This window comes from Polypterus senegalus, chromosome 8 (assembly GCF_016835505.1).
Source record: "Polypterus senegalus isolate Bchr_013 chromosome 8, ASM1683550v1, whole genome shotgun sequence".
In the NCBI taxonomy this organism is placed as follows: domain Eukaryota; kingdom Metazoa; phylum Chordata; class Cladistia; order Polypteriformes; family Polypteridae; genus Polypterus; species Polypterus senegalus.
In genome coordinates this window covers 171,639,118-171,661,409 of record NC_053161.1, presented here as the reverse complement: position 1 = coordinate 171,661,409, position 22,292 = coordinate 171,639,118, and the positions used below count along the sequence as shown (strand labels likewise).

The following is a 22,292-nucleotide window of genomic DNA, read 5'->3' as shown; positions in this document are numbered from 1 at the left end:
ATCATCATCCTCTGTCATCTCTGATAGGATACTAAGGATTTGTTCTTGATTGTCCACAGTGCACCTTGTCACCTCATAGTGGCTTGTCCATCTGATCTCAAGCAGCCTTTTTAGACAAGGTGCATCATGTTTATTGAGCACATAGTGGTGGTGAAAAAAGTTGTAGAGTGAACTAGATGGGCTAAAAAATCTTTTTGCACCCGGCTCACTCTACATGGCATGCACAACCAGTAAGTGCAGTTGGTGGTTGTAGCAGGGGATGTATAGGACATATCTGTCAAGCCTCTTTTGGAGCAGAGCTTGTACACCACCTCTAACCCCACTCATCACAGAAGCCCCATCATAACACTGGCTAAGCCCATCATAACACTGGCTCAGTATACTGTCAGCACTGTAACCAGCAACACAAAGGTGTAACAGCATCTCAGAGGTGATGTACTCTGCACCAAGTTGTTGCAAGTTAAGCAACCCAATAAGATGCTCCTCTGGCATGGAGTTTCTGACAAACCGTATTATCACAGACAAATTTTCCACATTGCACCTATCCCTGGTCCCATCACTTCTGAGGCAAAACCTTTCAGAATCAGCACTTTCATATTTTTTCCTGACTTCTCCAAGCACCATGTCAGCCAGTGTTTGGATAATTTCATTTGGATATCCTTAGATGTGTATTTTGCATTTTTTGGGATACCCTTAGCAATGCTTGCTAGCTTCTTGTCCTTCTCTAAGGTATATTCCATCAGTTTTAGAAAAATACCTGAAGCAATGTCATCATCATTACTCACTGCATCATGTCTCAAAGTTTCTGACGTCCCACGGAGCCCCAACTCATTTACAAAGAGAAACCTTATAGCACTACCAATACTCTTGACATAGTAATAGTTTTTTTCAAGTTGTGTTTTACCAGCCAACATTGAATCCACTATTCCCCCGTGACCTCTCTGCTTTTATGCTCAGTCCAGAAGGTTGAAGCATGCACATGGTTGTGGCTGGACACATGCCTCTGTAGCCCCTTGTCTCGATCAAGTGCTGCTTTCCAGTTGTTAAAACCAGTTAAGGTAAAAACTACATCCCTCTCATTAACAGTGCTGCCATATTTTCGACAGGGGTAACAGAAGCATGCATCCCGCACAACAGAGTACTCCAGCCATGGTCGTGTGCGGTACCAGGCAGGATTGAATGATCTTAATGTTGTACCACCAAATACACATTTGGGGTAACTACCCAGTATTGGCTGGGATGGTGTATTGCCATTTAAGTCACTGGGTAGCTGAGCAGGTTGCTTTGGGGCAGCAATTGTTGGCAGAGGTACAGGAGAACCAGTGCCTGTTGATGCCACAGGAGTAGACATGCCAGCTGATGTCTCTGATGTACCAGCAGCAGCATCATTGCTACTGCTATTGGTACAGGCAGGGGCAGCGCCACACTTTTTAAAAGCTTGGAAAAAAGGATGCATCTCACAGCATTAACTTTCCCTTTGTGAGCTGCTGGAAGCTGGGTGGAAAGTGAATAATCTTTACTAAAATCGCTGGGATTACATCAGTATATGAAACGAGAAAACTGTTGAGTGCAGAGTTGAAGCTGAGGCGGGGCTTTGTGTCGGGGTCTGACAGACAGACACAGGTCCTCAAGTCGGCTCTATGCAGCAAACACAGTGGTGCTTGAGGAAAAGAGAAAGAAACACTTCTCTACCAGACTGAAACTGTGAGAACAATGGACTAGTCCCCCATTAACTGTACAAATTATAGATGTATTTTTTAGTTGTTAATTATATCACGAGTCGCTGTGATGTTGACGACAGAGATTTGATGCTTCCTCAAAACCTCCCGCTGCTGCGCAACTCATTTTGCTCTTCCCTGCCTACTGAGAAACCTGAAACAGGGTCATTTGCATACTAACAGTGATTGGATGTTTAGCTGGGGGGCGGGTGAGTGGGTGATCTCTACGGAGTACTGTGTGAGCTGCGGACAAACAAAGCACGGAGGGAAAGAGCGAACAAGAGGTGAAACCAATCATCTCATTTATGCTTTTTCCAGTGGATTTTTCAGCTAATGTAGTAAATTTTGTCCATATTCAGTTTGTGGGCAATCTATTATTTTCTTTCTCAACTTCTAAAAGTTTGATTTAAGGGGGCATTGCCCCCTCTTGCCCCAGCGTACAGCCGGCCCTTATGGAGGAATATTTCGGACAAAATGAAATAAATAAATAAATGCGTAAATAAATAAAAGTACTCTGAAATGTGAGCATAAATAAATAAATGTGTCATGAAATGAGAGCCTTAATAAATAAATATGTCATGAAATGAGAGCATAAATAAATAAATGTGTCACGAAATAGGTTTTTCGTTGCTTATTTATTTATTTCATTTTATCCGTAACATTCCTGCAAACCGTCATGAAATACGGCTTGAAATAAAACTGTCACTTTCACTCGTCAAAGTTGTGAGGTTGGGCTCTAACACGCCCTCTAGTTACTGATTGGTGAATCGATAGCACAAGAATTCATTAGAAAAATGGTTACTACTGCCGATGAAATGGATTCTGGCGAAGATATTACGTATTTCAGAGAGAGAATTGAAGATTTATCGGAAGAAATTACAATGTTGGCGGCCCTTTTAGAACTGAGTATTTGACCCTTGTTTTACGAGTATAAAGTCAGTTGCATATTCGCAGCTACTTTTTCAAACAACTGTACAGCTCTGATCAGTGGCAAAGTTGTTCATCCATCCATCCATACATTTTCTAACCCGCTTGTTCAGTTCAAAATATTAGTTGGAGCTGCTTTGGGCATTCCATGTCAAAGTACCTAAACTAATACAGCCGTTGCAGCTTACCGTATGTCAAACTGGCTCATTCGCCTTGTGATCATCTTCTCCAATACACCTTATAGATCTGCAATCTGTCGTACTTTTAAACCGCATAACAGAAGGTGTTCTATTGACTCAGCTGGAATGTCAAAGGTTGGACGTCCAGAGCAGGGAACTGTGTCACCTGAACTGGAGTGTAGTAGAGTTCGTTCCACCTGTTCTTTGATAATTTCAAAATCAGTTTCATCTATATCGGAGTCTAAAAGGGCCGCCAACATTGTAATTTCTTCCGATAAATCTTCAATTCTCTCTCTGAAATACGTAATATCTTCGGCAGAATCCATTTCATCGGCAGTAGTAAGCATTTTCTAATTAATCCGTGTGCTATCGATTCACCAATCAGTAACTAGAGGGCGTGTTAGAGCCCACCCTCTCAACTTTGACGAGTGAAAGTGACAGTTTTATTTCAAGCCGTATTTCATGACGGTTTGCAGGATTGTTACGGACAAAATGAAATAAATAAATAAGCAACGAAAAACATATTTCGTGACACATTTATTTATTTATGCTCTTATTTCATGACATATTTATTTATTTAGGCTCTCATTTCATGACACATTTATTTATTTATGCTCACATTTCACAGTACTTTTATTTATTTACGCATTTATTTATTTATTTCATTTTGTCCGAAATATTCCTCCATAGGCCCTGGTGTTAAGTGTTCCCCGAGCTATGTTAAATTGGTACGTGCTTCTTAAACTGACTTCCTCTTGTACTGAGGAGGCGCTGGCAGTTATCACCGCACAGAATACATTCACTTCATGATATTCCTGCTTCCTGAACATTTAGAATGCTAAGATAAATACTTGATATAATTTTCATGATGAAATGCATTAAAGCAAGTATTAATCATGTGGGGGCATGGCGGCGTGGAGGTTGCACTGCTACCTAGCAGCAAGGGGGTCATGGGTGTACCCTGCCTTGAGTTTGCATGTTTTTCTGATGGGTTTACTCGGAGTGTTTCAGTTTCCTTTCAAAGTCATGTAGGATGTGGTGTTTTTTTATGCTATATTGACCCTGCTAGTGTGTGTGTTGCTCGTATTCACCCTGCGATGTGCTGGCGTTCAGGATTTGCTCCTGCCTCTCACACAATGTCTGCTGGGATGGGATGGCATAATTAAACATGTATAACAAAGATTTTTTTAATGTTCTGAATACTCCGTGGGCTACGTTTTTAACTAGTTTTAATTTCACAAAGACGTTTATTGTGTGGTGATTGGTTAGATGGAGAAAGAAAATGGAAGGATAGGAGCTGAGGGTTTGATACGTCAGACAGACAGCATGCATGCAATAAAGAAAGTCTGCTCAGAAGAACATCCATTGAATTCTGTGTTTGTGTCTCCGACCACCTGATCACAAACCCAACATTTACACAATATTTAAGTTAAGCCTAAAAGATACCCATTCATACATCCAGTGTTTTGGAGCCTCATCACACCTTCCATAAAGTTCTTCACACTGAACGTAGACCTGGGAACCCTTACTGCATAGGAGCATCACTACCGTGCATGTGTAATGTGGACGAAGGTTCAAACAAATAGCAGGCAGACACCAATTCTAATAAGCAGAATCTTTTATTTCCTACTTCTTGGTGAGCCGAGCGACTTTGCCTTACAGAGAGAAAATGCAAGGAAGGCCCCCCTCATGTCAGTGGAGTCTACTGCAGTAATTGTAGTGGAAAATGTGGTTAATATCCACTCATCCGTGAAACCAGGATAATTTAGAAAAATACCATGATGCAGAATTTTGGTAATACTGCCCAGCACTAACGAAACATACTGGTTATGCGTGCGCACCCTATCGCAACTTTGTGTATGAACTATAGAGGTTCTGCACATAGACATATATAGATAGATGCCGCATTCACTGTGTTGCCCAGTTGACACAATACATCAGCGCGTCCGCCCGTTGCGAGTGGCAAAAGTGCCATTTAAACTAATACAGGTAGACGTGGAAACCGGGTTTTCAGATGAAAAACCAATAACATTTAAAACAGTATCGTTTTCATACAACAGATTTTGGGGAACTGTTTAAATGCAATTATTTATATCCAATTATACACTAATAATGGCAAATATTAAATATTATTATTATTATTATTATTATTATTATTATTATTATTATTATTATTATTTAATAATTCCACATAAGTAACATTTCTTGGACTGCCTTCCATCTCCAAAACATTTCTAGACTTTGTCCTGTTCTTACTCAACACAGTACTAAAGTATTGGTTAATGTTGAGTCACCTCACATATAGATTACTGTAATGCTATTCTATCTGGCATCCCAAAAGCGTATCCATAAACACAAATTCTTCAAAATTCTGCTGCCAGGATAATAACCTGCTGTTCTAAATCCACTGAACATATCACACGTGTTCTCTCTCAACTTCACTGGCTCCCTGTTCACTACTGAATACAATAGAAAGTACCGCTCTTAACATTTAACGCTGTCCACAGTCTTGCTCCCCTACCTCACTGATCTCCTCCAAACTTACACTACCTCTCGCTCGCTCAGATCCTGTAATTTGAGAGTATTCAGCCTGGCAATATGGTGCAGCCTTAGTTTGTGGAAGACAGACACAACTAAAGACGAGCATTAAATGATGGTTGTCAATTTCAAACTGTGTTTCCTCAATGTGCTCCTTGAGAAGAAACACATCATCTGAGCCAATCTCAGCCTGAATAAACTTATTGATCAAAGATACACTGACAGCTTGCTCAAATGTTGACTGTCGGATAACACGCTCACCTACTTTGACCACCTTGACTGTACCCTCAAAAGGAATCATCAAACCTCCTTTGTTTTTTAATGTGAACAAGTGGTAGCTTTGATCATATGATGCCGGTACAGCATCTGTTACCAAACTAGCACGGCACACATGACAGAACAGCTTTCTTAAAATCCTGTCTAAGGGCTACCTCCCACTGCTTTCTGAGGTATATTTCTTTGGGAAACCTTCAGAGTTTGAGAAATGTTAACAGCTAGCAACAATCTACATAGTTAGTGACTAAATACGTTTAGCCAAAATGTTGTTTGGAGGCTCACTTGAGCACATAAATGCATAGCTTTGCTAGTTTAGCCTGGCGTAGCTAAAGTTAAGATTATAAAGTGGGATTTTCTAATGGCCAAATATAACAAAAACAGTTTTCAGCCTTACCTATGAAATGTAAATCCCCAGGACCTGGTTTGGAGTGTACAGCGATTTGCACAATCCCAAACTGCACATGCATTAAGCATCTTTATCCATTACTTCACTCCACAGCAGTGCCACTTGCAATATTGCAGCGATGTTGACGTATGATGCTGCTGCTCATGCGGCGTCTAGTTATTCTATGTCTATGGTTCTGCGTGCGAAATATATTGGCTGTTTACGTGATCTTCAGTGGAAATGGGAGGGGCAAGAAACAGGAACTCTGGTGCCTGTAGAGTCATGGAGCGTGAAGAGAATCTGACAGGAGGCAGATCTGGGTTTAAACAGAGCAGTATTTTTTTCCGATACAATAGGTTTGCGAAAGGAATTGCTGGTAATTATTACTATTTAACAGAATCTCCCATTGAGTCTGTAATGAACACAAGGCTGAAGTTAAGTATGTATTCGGTCGTCGTTTTATTCGCTTCCAGCTAAATGCTCGCTTGCAACCCTTGACTTTTTCATACAGCTGTTGCAAACTAGTTACTTATTCTAAAGGCAAAATATTCTACATTTACGACTGACACCTTTATCCAGCATAATATTTAGTTACTGCTGGTTACGTTACTTATGTCCAGCGATCCCGAAACCGTGCCGCACAGACAGGTGAAGTGACATGCTCATGGTCACACAGTGTAACTATCAGGACTTGAATCGACAAATGCACATCTACAACATGTATATTATATGGCATAATATAAACTTGTCCAGGACAGATTTGTTTGTTAAAGTTGAGTTTAATATTTTCAACCCATTCAAGTCCTAAATCTGGAATATTTATTCTTTGAAATAATGTATCAGTTTGCTGTTTAATGTACACATTATAGACATTCTTTTCAAATGTTTATTATGAGACCAACATGCTTTATGTGAGTTTCATAGACTTTTATAGCACCACTGTGATTGTGGGACGTGACTGACTAGTGTGTTAATAAATGACAAGATGAAGGGGGAGAACAGCTGAACAAATAACATCATGTGGGGCAGAACAGTCAACATGACTCGTTTTGTTTCGAAACCAATGAGACAGAAGACAGACGCTGAATGCTGGCGGCGTGAGAGGCCGAGTGTTCAACCCACTGACGGATAAATTGAGAGAAAATGACAGAATTGAGGAACATTATGACCGCTAGGTGACAGAGTTTAGCTTTACACTCCCGAGCACCCACATTAGATGTAATTCCTGCAATTCTTTAGGGTGAAAACTTTTTATCAAACCGAAAGTTTCTTTCAGATGAAAATCACATCTTTCATTTGTCTCTTTGGCTAACGGATTTATGAATTTTCTTACTACTTCTTCTTTTTTATTTTATTTTTACCATTTGGCCTTAAAGGGGATTCTAACTGATGGGCCGGAGAGTCCGTGTTTTGTTTCGGCCTGTTTATCGTTCTACATTTCCATTTCGTTACTTGTCTGGCACCTTTATTAGATACTAGCCAACCCATGGTGTAGCATATCCCGCATAATTATCAACCTGAACAGTCAACGTGGCTCACAGCTGCATGTGGACTGTAGCACAGACCAAAGCAAGTGAGGATGTGTTTCGTGACGCGCTGGGGGCGGGCACATAAGCAAGCAGTGCGCATGCCTCAAGAGCGAGGGTGGATGCGGGAGAAGGGTGAGAGTTGGCGGGCGGGGCTCTGTCATGCGTACCCCATGGTCGGGCGACTTGGTCGATTATATATATATATAGTGGAACCTCGGTTCACAACCATAATTCGTTCCAAAACTCTGGTCGTAAACCGATTTGGTAATGAACCAAATAAATTCCCACATAGGATTGTATGTAAATACAATTAATCCGTTCCAGACAGTACGAACTGCATTTAAATATATATTTTTTTAAGTTTTTAAGCACAAATATAGTTAATTATACCATAGAATGCACAGTGTAATAGTAAACTAAATGTAAAAACATTGAATAATACTGAGAAAACCTTGAACAACAGAGAAAACTAACACTGCAACAGTTTGCACTATGAACCGCTCGCTAAAAACACTTTTTTTAATGAGTTTTAAGCACAGGGAAAACAATGAACATTTGAAAAATCCTTAATTTAATAAACAACCAAGAAAAGTAACATTGCAACAATGCTGCGCTGTGTGTGTGTGTCTCTCTCGTGCGCCTGTGTGTGTGTGTCTCTCTCTCGCGTGCCTGTGTGTGTTTGTCTCTCTAGTGCACCTGTGTGTGTCTCTCTCTTGTGCACCTGTGTGTGAGTGTGTGTTTGTCTCTCACTCCCATGCCTGTGTGTGTGTCTCTCTCATATGGACTTTACCAGAGACGAAAGCGACTCATGCTGTGTTTGGTGAGTTGTTGCGTGCGGGCACATGAGTAGGTAGTGCACATGCCTCGAGAGCGATGGTGGGCACAGGAGGAGGGTTAAAGTTGGCGGGTGGGTTCTGTCGAGCATATCCCATGGTCTTAGAGTTGGCGGGCGGGGTTTTGTGAGTTGGCGGGCTTGGCTGTCTGTCTTGCTTGCGCTCACTGTCTTGCGTGCCCTTAGTGAATTATATACTGTATATAGATGGGTTATTTCTCCTATGAGGGAATTCAAAGGTAGCTTACAACATTTATGATATAATTAGCTACGTTTCATGCTTTTTTTTGTTTTTTTAACCTCTTTTGGAACATAGGGAAGTTAAGCGATTCGCTCAAGGTCCCCCATTGTCAGTAGATACAATTGCACCCACAGCCTCAGGGTTTTTAGTCCCAAGCCGTCGCACTTATGCCACGCTGCCAGTCTGCTCCTCTGTTTGGGGCTCCACAGTTGTGCCCTGTGAAGTGTTATACTGTGCTGTACATGTCGACATAGCCGTGTGTCCCTTCTTTTTTTTATTCAGGTGAGACTCATCAAACTTGGCACACTGACAGGTACTCCACCCTGCACTGGAGGAACTGTGTTGGTCACGTCAATCAGAGGTTAGTAAATTCCACCATGTCACCTTTTATGTATATGAAATGCATGTTTATTAAAGTAAAAAAAAAAAAAACAAAAGGTATTTTTGCAGATGAAAACAAGACAGATGTTTCTTTGTAGTTCATCTGAGTCCATCAGGTCCTAGTGTGCCTCACAGTTAATACTAGAAGTCAAGTCAGATTCTGGGCACTGATGTTAACAGCCTGGATATCCTTGATATTTCATGGTTTCTTCACACATTGACAGAAAATAAAGCCTATTCTACCTTTAAAAGAAAATAAACAAATAAAAAGCCCAATTAAGAGCCCATTGACATTACAGAATGTGCTCCAGTGGAACTGACCATAAAGCCCTCTCTTTCACACTTCTCCCCCTGTAAGTGGACCCTTGAGCACACTCTACACGGCCCCTCTTCACTCTTACCCTTTGACTCGTACACTCTGAACAGCTGAGCATTTATTCTGCCAGTGGCGTTTCTGGTGATGCATTTTTTATTCAAGTTTTTAATACCTTTATCCTACAAAAGTACTTTACAGTATGGTTTCTTAAGATATCTATACATTGCTGCCCAAAATGTTTGGGACAAAGACCTGTTTTTCCTTGGTTTCCCCCTCTGCTCCCCAGTTTAATATTCAAATTCAAACAATTCTGACATTGTGATTAAAGTGCTCACTGCAGACTTTCAATTAAAGAGGTTTGCAGACATTTCCATGACAACACTCTCTCTACATGGTCCCCCAAATTCATGACACCATGATATATGGGACAATTGGCGTCCCAGTTGTTTGATTCCTCAGGTGGGTTTCATGGCTTCCTAAGACACCTCAGCTCTATTCTACCCTTTGTAGTCTGTAGTTGGAATTGTTCAACATAAGGACAAGAGTTGTGTCAATGAAAGTCAAAGAAGCCATCATGAGGCTGATGAGCAAGAATCAAACCATTGGAGACATCAGTGAAATCTTAGGATGACCTCAATCAACTGTCTGGGATATCATGAAGAAGAAGGAACACACTGGTGGGTTCAGGAATCGTAAAGGAACTGGTAAGCCAAGGAAGACCTCCACTGCTGCTGACAGAAGAATCCTCACTATGGTTGAGAAAAGCCCCAAAGGCTTGTGCATCAGATCAGAAAGACTCTTCAGGGGGAGATGTGTGTGTGTGTGTGTCAGAGACGACTATCAGCAAAAGACAGAAACCCAGAGGACACACTGCAAGATGCAAACCACTAGTTTTTAAACAGGATAGTCAGATTACAAATCTGAAAAAGGACTTAAGAGTCTGCAGAATTCTCAGGAAAAGGTCTTGTGGACAGAAGAGACAAAGATGAACCTCATCAGAATGATGGCAAAAGTGTGGAGACGACAAGGAAATGCCGAGATCCATAGCAAATTAACATTTGAAAAATCCATAATTTATCCAAAAACTAACCATAAACAACCAAGAAAACTAAACTTGCATTAGTCGAGTTCTGGCATGAAGGAAGTGAGGAGGAACTGGGTGGAGAGGAAATTACAGTTTTGAGGTAAAGTCCCTCTGTGCGATGCACGTCTGACTTTGAAAAATGTACTATAGAAGGAGAGACTGAACACGTGTGTAAATCACCGGCGCGTACGAACCAGAAGGGAAACAAAATAGAGCACAAACAGTTCACAGCGAATGCACAGGGAGAGACTGAACACGTGCAGAAATCATCAGCGAGAACGAACTGGAAGGGAAACTGGCTTGTTCCACACCCGAGTATGTGGTTGTGAACAGATGCAAAAGTTTGGCAAACTTTTTGGTCATAACCCGAAATGTATGTGTTCCGAGACGTTCGTGACCCGAGATTCCACTGTGTATATATTTATATTCATTGCATTTATAGTCTGAGTCCCGACCTGATTGTATGGGTGGTTACCTACCAGGTAGCATGTGATTGGTCTGCCATTCAGCAAACATCCACCACGGTGCCCTCTTCAGTTGCGAGAAGCAGATCATGGAATGTTACACAGTTACTATCAAATAATGTAAAATGTACGCGACACGTGTTTTGCCCTCCTTTGGGCTCATCAGGCGTACACACTCTACTGCTCCCCTCGCAGGGATTGAACCTCGGACGTCCGCGTTAGAGTCGAAGCCCCTTTACGCTGCGCCATGGCGTGTGGTTCATTTATTTGACAGCCTGTAGATCCAGAGTAATTACACTAAATGCATTTGTGGTCTGAGTCCCAACCTGATTGTATGGGTGGTTACCTAATTATTTGACAGTAAACTATGCAACATTCCATTCTCGCAACTGAAGATGGCACCGCGGCGGGTGTTTGCCGAATGGCAGACCCAACCACATGCGTTACCTGGTAGGTAACCACCACTACAATCAGGTCGGGAAAAATAGTGTTTCTTCCCAAAGAAGAAGTATATCCTCAAGAATGAAAAGATTGGTTGTTTGGTGAAAGTGAAATCCCGTGAGAGAAAATTTCAAGCCCCACGAAGAGATTTGTCCCTATGCAAAGAGATTTGAAAAAGTCCTACCCACATCTAAAACATCTACAATAACGCACACTGTTCAATCATTTCTCATTTGTGCGAATGCTATTGTCAGACACAGTGCTTGTAGAGAGAAAAAAAACAATATTCACTCACGGACAGTTATATGTTGCATTGTCACGATGTAATTCCAAACAAGGAATCAAAATTCAATGCAATATTGACATAAAGGAAAAGCGAAAAGAGATGGAAAATATGGACATAGGTGATATGATAAGTTAGAGACTTGTAGATTGTCTAATTCATGTTAGCATCAGGGAAATGTAATGTTTTTTTTTCCCAAATGAAAAGGCGTATCTGTGAGATTTAAAAGTGTTGTTGTTTGTGAGAAGCAGAGATATGAATTGGCTGGCGCATAGCATAGGCGTGGTTGTTGTGCGAAGCAAGCAGGGGCCAAAGCCCTCTAGCGTGCAATAAAAATGTCACATTAATAAGAGTTCACAGAATTACTTTAGTAACTATGATTTAAAGTAAGGAATATGTTTTAGAAACTTTAGTGTTTACTGTTCTTGATTTTCTTTTCATGCCAAGAAGAGGTATTCTATATCACGAGTTAATCATCTGAAGTTTGCATTGGGTTTATGGCTATGGCTTTATGAATATGATATTTATCCAAAAGACAATGACGTTTTAAGATGCTGTCCAAATCAGTCTCAAGTCTTTGAGTATCCAAAATAAATCCATCTTTTCAGAAAATGTGTACAAATTTATAGAAATAAAAAACCGAGCAGGAACCTTTGATCAAAATACTGTTGAGTGGGCACAACTATCAAAATAAATGATTGATAGTTTCATCTTCTTTTTTGCAAAATGAACAAAGATGAGACACATCATTACAAATTTACTTAGTCATCTATTACAAGGATAATAAGAGTAAAGAATTTTAACATTAATTTCCTTGACTTTATTGGGGAGAAGAATCCACAGACTACTCAAGTTTGATTTGGGGTATAAACATTCCATTTAAGATCATCATCTCTTGAGATGCTATGGTCCAAAATTATTATTTTTTTCTGATAAAGTAATTATTACATTTCTTGTCCACAATATTAACATCACTGATTTAAAATCATTGAGTTTAATTAGACAAAGTGCCGTAACTCAAGTGGACTTTGAACATCTCTCTCAGTGTGGCAGGAATGCGCCTATTCACCTTTACGTAATCTTTTAAAGAAACATTTGCCCCTGTTAAAACTACAAAATCATCAAAAATGTAAAGATTTTCCTGCTCATTTAGAAGATAAGAAACATAAAGACTGTTCTGGTCAGCCCACTCTTTTATAAATTAAGAATTGTTGCCTGCCATTATGTTCTCATTATTCCAGATTATACCAGTGTGGAGAGTGAAAAATGTGTAAATGTAATTTTCCAAGAATCAATTGCTTGTTTGTGTAAGTTGGAAAGTTTAATTGGGAGTTTGCTACATTTGAAATTACAAGACAACAAAATTTTAGGTCACCACTATGTTCAAATGCCAAAAGTAGGATCCAATACCACAGAACATACAGTATCCCAGACAGGAACTTTTTAAATCCAGTTTAATTTGAAAACCTGATTAATTGTCTGAAATTCCAAGGCATTAAGGCCCCCATCACTATAACACTTTAACAATGTATTTCTCTTAATAGATTTATTCTTGTTCTTCCAAATTAACAAAAACAATTGGAAATCAATGGAATTGCACATTCGCTTCTCAACATACATTGACAGTGCAGGGGACACAAAATTTGATATGTGGGCCCTCAGCCTTTGTCAATAAGGCCCTTCAATAAATTGTAAGATCTCTGTGGCTGAGAATTAAATATGTTGTGTCATTTGGTCTAATTTTGGATCAAAGTTTTTAGACATTCTCTAAATAATTTGCAATTATCAAAACCAAGATACCAAACACATTGTTTCAAAGTGAATCCATTAATAGTGCGCATATCTGAATAATGGACATATGTTATTTCAACTATCCTTGCATTCACAGATAAGCCAGACACCGTTGAAAAGAGGCTGAGACCATTTAACACAACTGAGCCCTGTGACTCATCCATCAAAAAAGTCCCATCCGCTAAAACACCAATTTTTAGGGTTTTGTCACCAATTCTAATGCCCTCAATTCTGGAACAATGAGTAACATACAAATAATGGAGTTCTGCTGCCTCAAGGAAAAGAAAACGGAGATAGATAACAAATGAGGAGAGCTGCCAGATGACAGAGACACACAACTACTTATACCATTATATATATATATATGATGTATATTAATGTATCATATATTTAAGCATAATGCCAAAACCAAATGTATCTAAAGTATCGAAATAAAAAAAATAGTGTTTGATAGTATCGAAGACCTTGTTGATGTCTGAAAAAAGAATGAGTGCATCCTGATTTATAAATTCTGGATGGTCTGAAATATCTAGAATCTAATTTGATTAGATATATGCCTCCCTTTAATAAAGCCAGACTGGGTATTAGAAATAAATTCTTCCAAACAGGGTTTAAGTCCATTTGAATACAGAGAAGCTATTAACTTGTAATCTGAATTTAAAAATGTAATGGGATGCCAATTATCCAAATGGCAGTGGTCTTTATTTGGTTTGGGTATTAGTGATATGCGGTAAGGCCCTGTTTCATTCATGCAGTGAGTTCCTATCATTTAATGCATTCACTAAATGTGTTATACGCAAGATCTCTCAGAGAGTCCTAAAAAATCTTATAAAATTAAAAGTGTAGGCCTTCTGGCACAAGAGCCATATTGTTTGGCCGACTTTTAACAATGTCATCCAGTTATTCGGTAGTAAACGGCTTCTCACAGAATTCACAATTGTGGTCACTGATTTTAGAAATTACAAATTGTAAACTTTATAAAAAAAAATCAGTTACCTGATGATTGAAAAATGAGGCATACAATCTCTGATAAATTCTGAATCATAGGAAGATATCTCTCTGGGGTCATGAGTCAGGATATTGTTAACATAAGGAGATGTCATTTTCTAAAGTTTTCAAAGTAAAAAAAGTTATTTGCACCAAGGGAGATAAAAACGGGCATTTGCTTATACTAGTGATTGAAACCAATGGCAAAATGCTTATCATACACAATACTTATGGTTATTGTTCTAGTGCTCTGAATACAGAACGCTTTGAAGAGATTAATGATGTCATAAAATATTTCATAAATATATATCCATCAGCAAACATTATAATTGGAGGTGATTTCAGTTAAATTTCGGATAATACTATAGGCAGTTATCCACCAAGACCTCAAGTTACCAGCAGCTGACTTCAGACCCACTGTCAGAATCTTGAGCTAACTGACGTTTGGAAAGATTGCAGCCCAGAAACTAAGCAGTTTACTTGGAGTAGAAAACAAAATCTCTCCTTTCTCTCAAGAATTGACCTCTAGTTAATCTCGCAGGACTTGATGTCTCTTACTAGGGAGGCTGAAATGTTACCAGCTATGCTCAGAGAACAAAAAATGATTACTATTAAATTAAACCTAGATAACAAAGGAAAAAATAAAAGAATGTGTAGTGTGAAGAAAACACAGAGTAAAGGTTGGGGAATCCGTCCCCGTATACTGTGGGTTTAAGAGAAAAACTTTGTTGTTCACTACAATGGTCAGGTTTTCAATAAACGATTGACATTGAATGGCAGATACATGGAGCAATTTATGGGATTTGGAAAAGAAGTAAAACTGAAGGAAGAAGGAAGGGTGACGTGGATGATTATTTGACAGAGGTGACACCATCCATAGCGACTGGAGATGAAGTCATCAGGATGAGTCGGGAGTAATGCGAAAGCTCCTCAGATGTCGGGATGGTGATTTCAGAATGAACTCAAGGTGCCGTAGCTTTTTCTTCCTTGTCTTTCCTGGCAAAATAAAGAGAGAAGCGTTAATGCGCTGCCATAGTTTCTCATCTTCCAGTTTCTCAAGGCTCGTTGGGTCCTTTTAACTGTCCCCTAATTGCTCGTGTGTGACAGCAGTTATTGGAAGATAAATAACAGCCTGTTACACCCTGAAGATCTAAAGGAAATGATTTATAAGCATACCATAAAGTGCTGGAAATTGGCTAATAATGAGGAGGATTGGTAAAAAAAATTGTGAGCGTCTAAAATATAATAGCTGTTGCTCAATTGTCACTTTTGAGAAGGTAAAGTCTTTAGAACAAAAATCTCAGAAACTTAAACTAACACAAGGTATTTCAAAATTAACTAACAGTCAAAATAAAATCATTGAAGACAAAACTAAATTAAATGTCCTGCAAAACCACTTAGAGAAAGTTTATGAGGTAAAGGCAAAAGGGGGGCTTTTTTGAGATCAAGAAGACAGTGGTTGGAAAAATGAGAAAAGAATAGCAATTTTTTTTTTCTGTCTCGAATAAAAGTGCTGAAAACAAGATGCTTCAAAAGATCATAATTGATGGTGTCCTTTGTGAGAATCCTAAATTAACTGAGGAAATTTACAACCAATTTTTACAAAGAACGTAACACATTAGATGCTAATCTCGATGAGGCCATTGACATATTTGGGTCCCAGAATATAATCATGAATGAAATAAAAGAAGCCATCAAAATGAAAGGATAATAAATCCCCTGGAAATGATGGCCTAACATCAGAACTTTATAAAGGTTTATAGACCCATTTCATGTTTTTTAAATGTAACTTTCGAAAGTATTGAAATGGGCAAATGACCTAATTCATTTTGATAAGGTGTCATCACTTTAATTCCTTAGCCTAATTAAGATGTTCTATTTTTCGATAATTGGTGTCCCTTAACTCTCTTGAACAGTGATTATAAGATACTATCTTCCATAATCTCTAAAAGATTGAAATGAAGGATAAATGAGCTTATTGATGAATTTCAGTCAGGTTTCCATAAACATAATAATATCTGGTTGATTTTAGACTAGACTGAATATAATGAATTACTTTCTGGATACCCAGTGATTCTATTTCTGGATTTTCAAAAGGCATTTGACATTATAAGACATGAATTTATCTGGGAAACCCTAAAAACCTTAAAATTTTATAATTTATGTGTGACTGCAGTTATGATACATTTTAAGTGATGTAATAGCTCAACTAAACTTTTGTATGTAACAATGCACACTCAATAACCTGTAATGACAAAAGTGAAACAAGTTTTCAGAAAGGTTTGCAAATTTAATGCAAATCAAAAAACTAAAACCTCTCATTTATGTACAAGCTGTTACTTCTGTACTTTTCAGAAGCTCCCATGGCAGCAGTTCCAGCTTTGAGTCATCCTAAGTAAGTCTCCATAAGCAGAGCAGATGTGGATTTGGACAGTTTATTGAATTCTTCTTGGCAGATCTTCTCAGTTCTGTCTGCCATTTCAGAGCCAGGTGAAGGTATTTTAAGGTGGCTGGAGTGCCAATCCTGCCACCAACCCCCAAGTTTTCCCTGCCAGTTAGAGGACCACTTGCAGGGCTGGATGCAGTTTAACATCATACCCAAAACTGAACAACAGGGATCCAAAGCTGTTTCATCACCATAGCAGTGCATGCTCCACAACCTGACCTGACCTGAGATCTTCTCAAGCTCTGTTGGATTGTATAGGAAGCATCTGTTAATCTTTCTGGTCTCTCAACTGCTGTTCTATGGGGTTTAAGTATGGTCTTTGGCTTGACCACTCTTGGACTCTTAGAAATTTGCCACAAAGCCAGCACATCATTGTCACGGTGGTTTACTTTGAGTCATTATAGTACTGAATGGAAAGCCATCATCCCAGTCTGAGCCTGTGTGTACTCTGGAGCAAGTTTTCCTCAAGGTCCTCTCTGTATTTGACTGTATTCATCCTCTCCTCAATTTTAACCACTTTCTCTATCCCCGCTCCTGAGAAGCACCCCACAGCATAATGCTGCCACCACCATCTTTCACTGAAGAGATAATATTAGGCAGCTGAAGAACAGTGCCTGATTTTTGCCAAGAGTTCAAATTTTGTCTAATTTGACCAGATAATCTTTTTCCTCAGGCTCTCACAGTCCTTTAAATGTCTGTTGGTAAACTTTAAGTGGTCTGTTATATTCCTTTTACTCAAGAGTGATATCCATTTAGCTACTCTATCATAAATTCCTGATTGATGGAGTGTTGCCAAGATGGTTGTTCTTCTAACCAGTTCTCATTACTTCTGAAGCTCTGTTACAGCAACCATTAGGTCTTTGGTCACCTTCACGACCAACTCTAGTTACTCTGTTTGGCTGGACTCCACATTTTAGGTGAAATCCTGGTGATGCCAAACTTCTTCCATTTCACAATTATTGAGGCCATTGTCTTCATGGAGATGCCCACAGCTTTAGAAATGTATTTTTATCCCCTTATCTTTGCCTAACCACAATTTGACTGTAGAGGTCAAAGGTACAGAGCTACAGTAGTGTGTACTTCGCATGTGCAGTTTTCAAGTGTGTCCTGCTGCTGTGTTTTGTTTTTTATTCTCTCCCCCAATATTCTAAAGATGCGCTGACAAATCTAACTTTTCTTTGTGAGGTGCTCTTATATCAATACTAAGTTTTTGACTTTGGTATCGATACCAGCTTTAAGACTGCAGTACTGTTACCAAATCAGTAAATAACGGTCATCCCTACATACCACCTGACCTCTTCTTTCTTATCAAAATTCCCTTTGATTAGAATATTCATGAAAGTTAGTAATTGGTTGTTACTTGTCTGGTCTTAGGGTTACCCAAAGCAGAATGAGCTTCTTGTTTCAGCCTGTTAGACCTTCACTCCACTCGCAAGATTGTTTCACATCTGATAATTTGAAATAAAGAGCAATGAGTTAATGTCAGCTTACTATGAACTGCCTAAGTTTACATTAACCATAATATAGAGCATGTTCTAAAATGATATTCAGGTGTCTTTAGGCGTAAGTGATGAAGATTGTAAGATATGGCCGCCATTCATCCCAGCCAATACCCCAAGCCGCCAGGTGGAGCCCTCCTTGCAGCATGGAGGTCCCCAGAGACCAGCAAGGCATCATGGACAATGTGGTTTTTATGCACAGCCCTGCTGGATGCCATGGGGGCCACAGGAGGGAGCTGCAGGGAGGACCGAGGGCTTCTTCGTGCCCTGTGACCCGGTGGTTCGTCATAGGAAGAGCGACGGACCTCCGGGTTGAAGAAAAGTACTATTTGCCCTGACCCGGAAGGAATAAAGACTTGTGGACTGTTGGGCAGAAACACCTCCGGGTCAGGGAGTATAAAAGGACTATGGGAACTCCCAGACAACGAGCTGAGTTGGGAGGCAGGGTGGCTAAGCGTCTGGGAGTTTGGAGGATTGGTTATTTGTTATTATTGTTGGTTTATTAGAGAATTGTGGATCGGGCGTGCTTTCTGCACATAATTATTATAATAAATAATAATTGGACTTTTATCTGGTGTCTGACGTGTGGTCTGAGGGTACAAGGGTGCGAGGAAGCGCTTAATCTGTCACAAGGTTTAATGAAGTTAATTCCTCTTCTTTTTACAGAGAAAAAGAAAAATCTGCTGTTTATTGGAACATCTCAATGGATGTGAAACAGGAGACCTGTGATGTGGATATGAGTTTCATAGAAAACTGTAAATATTAAGGAGGAAGACAGTGAACTGCAGTCAGTGGTCAATAGAGAAGAAGCTGAAGAGAAGTCTGTTAGTATTGAGATGCATAACCATGCAAATTTGATGAGTGTTGAGGAAGGCATTCTTCATGATGGGTTTCAAGATGGAGTGGTGACAGGGCTAGACTCTTCTCAAAGCAGACACTGTTCATTTCCAGAGAATTCTGTCATTGTGATGTCTGAATCATTACAGTCTGATACAAAGAGGGCTGAAGAAACCACATCTGTTACAACTCAGGAAAATCAGCCACCATCTACAAGGAAGTCTGGAAAAAGTAAGTGTAAAATAAAAATGTGCAAGTTTTAGGATTGGGGTTTATGGGCCTGAAAGGTTGGGTCTTGTGGTTTTTATGAGAAATACTGTGATTTATTGTGTGTTTAAATATACTTTCAGATTTCATCTGTGTTAATATATGGTTTAACAATTTGCTATTCTTCCGTTGTAGTGATTTTACGCTGAGTCCTAAACAGGTCCTTGGTAAAGAGTGAGATACAAATGTACAACTGCAAGAAAAGTTCTGAACCCTTTCGAATTCCATATCTGCGTGAATTACTCTGAACAATGCTGTCTGATATTTAATTATGATGCAATTACAGGCATCCACAGTCATCCTAAACTAATAACACACACCCAATTGGACAACTTCTTGTCAGTCCTGAACACAGCATTAAATATTCACAGTCCATTCCGTGGTACTCCTTTCTTTACATACTTGTTGATCTTTCTTTAGCAGTAATGACCTCCAACAAACCTTTGTGTAGCTGCAAATTAGCCTTGAATTTTAGCCCATTCCTATTTTACAAACCTTTTCATTTCCTTCAATCCTGAGAGATCATTTCTGATCAGTCCTCTTTAGGTCAAGCCACAGCATCTCGTGTCTCTTATCGGCTATTCCAGAACACCCATTTCTGTATGTTTAACCCTTTCACTTTTTAATGACTTCCTGTCTCTGGGCTCATTGTCCTGTGTCATCCCTCAGTTTTTGTTAAGCTTCTGCTATCCTGATATTTTTCTGTCAGATTTCTTGATATTATTTTGAATTATATTATTAGAACATTATAACTCTCTAGATGACAACAGGCCATTCAGCCAGGTAAAGCTCACCAGTACTATATATTTATTTCTTCCAAAAAAAAACATCAAGTCAAGTTTTGAAAGTCCCTAAAGTCTTATTGTTTACCATACTACTTTGTAGCTTATTCCAAGAGTCTATCGTTTTTTGTGTAAAGAAAAACTTCCTAATGCTTGTGCAAAATTTACTCTTAACAAGTTTCCAACTGTATCCCCGTGTTCTTTCACTGAATTTATTCCCCTCATAGTTTTAAACACTTCAATCATGTCACCTCTGAATCTTCTTTTGCTTAATCTGTAAAGGCTCGGCTCTTTTAATCTTTCCTCATAATTCATCCCCTGTAGACCTGAATCAGCCTAGTCGCTCTTCCCTGGACCTTTTCTAGTGCTTCTGTCGTTTTTGTAGCCTGGAGATCAAAACTGCATCTATAACTCCAGATGAGGCCTCACAAGTGTGTTATAAAGCTTTGGCAGAACCTCCTGTGTCTTGTACTCCACACATCAAGGCGCTATATAACCTGACATTCTCTTAGCCTTCTTAATGGCTTCTGAACACTGTTGGGATGTCGATAGCTTTGAGTCCACTATGACTCCTATATCCTTCTCATGGGGTGGACTCTTGATGTTCCTACCTCCCACTGTGTATTGTTTTCCTAATTATTATATTACAATATTTTGATCACGTTAAGCTCTCCAGGTCCAAACCATGATGCTCCCTTTACCTTGAGGTTTTAGTATCGATATTCAGTTCTGTCTTACCTCCAAACATGGTGTCACTTGTTTTGAGAAAAGAGTTCAACTTTTTCCTCATTTGTCTACAGATCATTGTCTGTTCTATCATCAAGAAGATCTCTTACAAGTTTTGAGATGTACATTGATGCTTTTTTTAGATCGCACTGATTTCCTTGGTGTTGTCATTCCATAAACACCATTTATGGTTTTTTTCACATGGACACATGGACAAAGACTTAATCATATCCCCAAGATTTCTGCAAACTTTTGTTTTGTCTGCTGTTAAGAAGCAGAGGTGGTGTTTAAATACATTTTCGCTATTTACAAGGGTTTTTTGCTATTCTTTGCCATCTACACAAGAGCTAGTTGAATATTTAGAAAAGGTACTTGTGTTCAAACCTTTATGTCTGCAGGGCAGTGTGAAGAGAAAGGTTTGCAGTAGCGGGCAAGTCAGTAATTAACTGGTGGCATAGCAGCAAACAGCCCAGAGTAACTGGAATTCCTTACTAGGAAGAAGTTAAGCATTTTACATATGATACAGGATGGATTTAAAGAAATTAATAAGACCTGTGTGTTTGGGGTAAATAAGGAGATACAATAGAAACTGCAAAGCAAATAATACAGCTGAATAAGTGATAGAAGACTAAGTATCCCAATGCTAATTTTTAGGGCATTTAGGACAAGAGGGCAACCATTAAGAAAGATATCTGGGAAGCTAAAAGGAAGTTACAGAGGAATATTGCAGATAAAGCAAAAGATAGATCAAGAGATTTTTTTTCAGTATTTTAGTAGTAAAACAACAGCTAAGAAGGTGAAGCAGATCAGGAACAGTAAAGGGGAATTATAATACATAGACAATGAAATATGAAATGCTCTAAACTTGTCTTTTTTTTCTGAAATTTTCAAATGGTAGGAAGTAGATACCCTCCCAGTGGTAACAGGGACTACTAAGGAGGTACTGAAGGATTTGGAAATTGTAGAGAAAGAAGTGCTGCTGAGATTAAATAGGCTGAAATCAGACAAATCACTAGGACCAGATAATATTTATCCTCAAGTGCTTAAGAGGGTTAGTGAGTACATATATAAACCATTGATACATATTTTCAGGAAGTCAACAGACACTGTGGAAATTTATATTGACTGGAAAATGGAAAATATTATCCAGTTATATAAAAAAGGTGACAAGGATCCAATCAATTATAGGCCAGTATGCTTAACATGCATTACAGATAAATCAATGGAAGGAATTGTTAAGGAAAGATTGAGCAAGGCGAGAAGAGTTTTACTTAACAGAACTCCCTCGTTTCAACACATGCTGACGTGTTTTACTAACATGCTGAAATTCTATGAGGATGTAACAAAAGGATATGATCAAAGT

The 22,292-nt window shown here is 39.1% G+C and overlaps 1 protein-coding gene across 1 annotated transcript in view; it reads left to right on the top strand.

Moving 5' to 3' along the window:
- Window positions 1-19,083, top strand: part of LOC120534702 — a 61,048-nt gene extending 41,965 nt beyond the window's left edge. The window contains exons 3-4 of the mRNA XM_039762289.1: window positions 8,908-8,986; window positions 18,984-19,083. Of these exons, the coding sequence (XP_039618223.1) occupies window positions 8,908-8,986; window positions 18,984-19,083 (179 nt within the window). The remainder of the gene's footprint in view (window positions 1-8,907; window positions 8,987-18,983) is intronic.
- The last annotated feature ends 3,209 nt before the right edge of the window (window positions 19,084-22,292 follow it).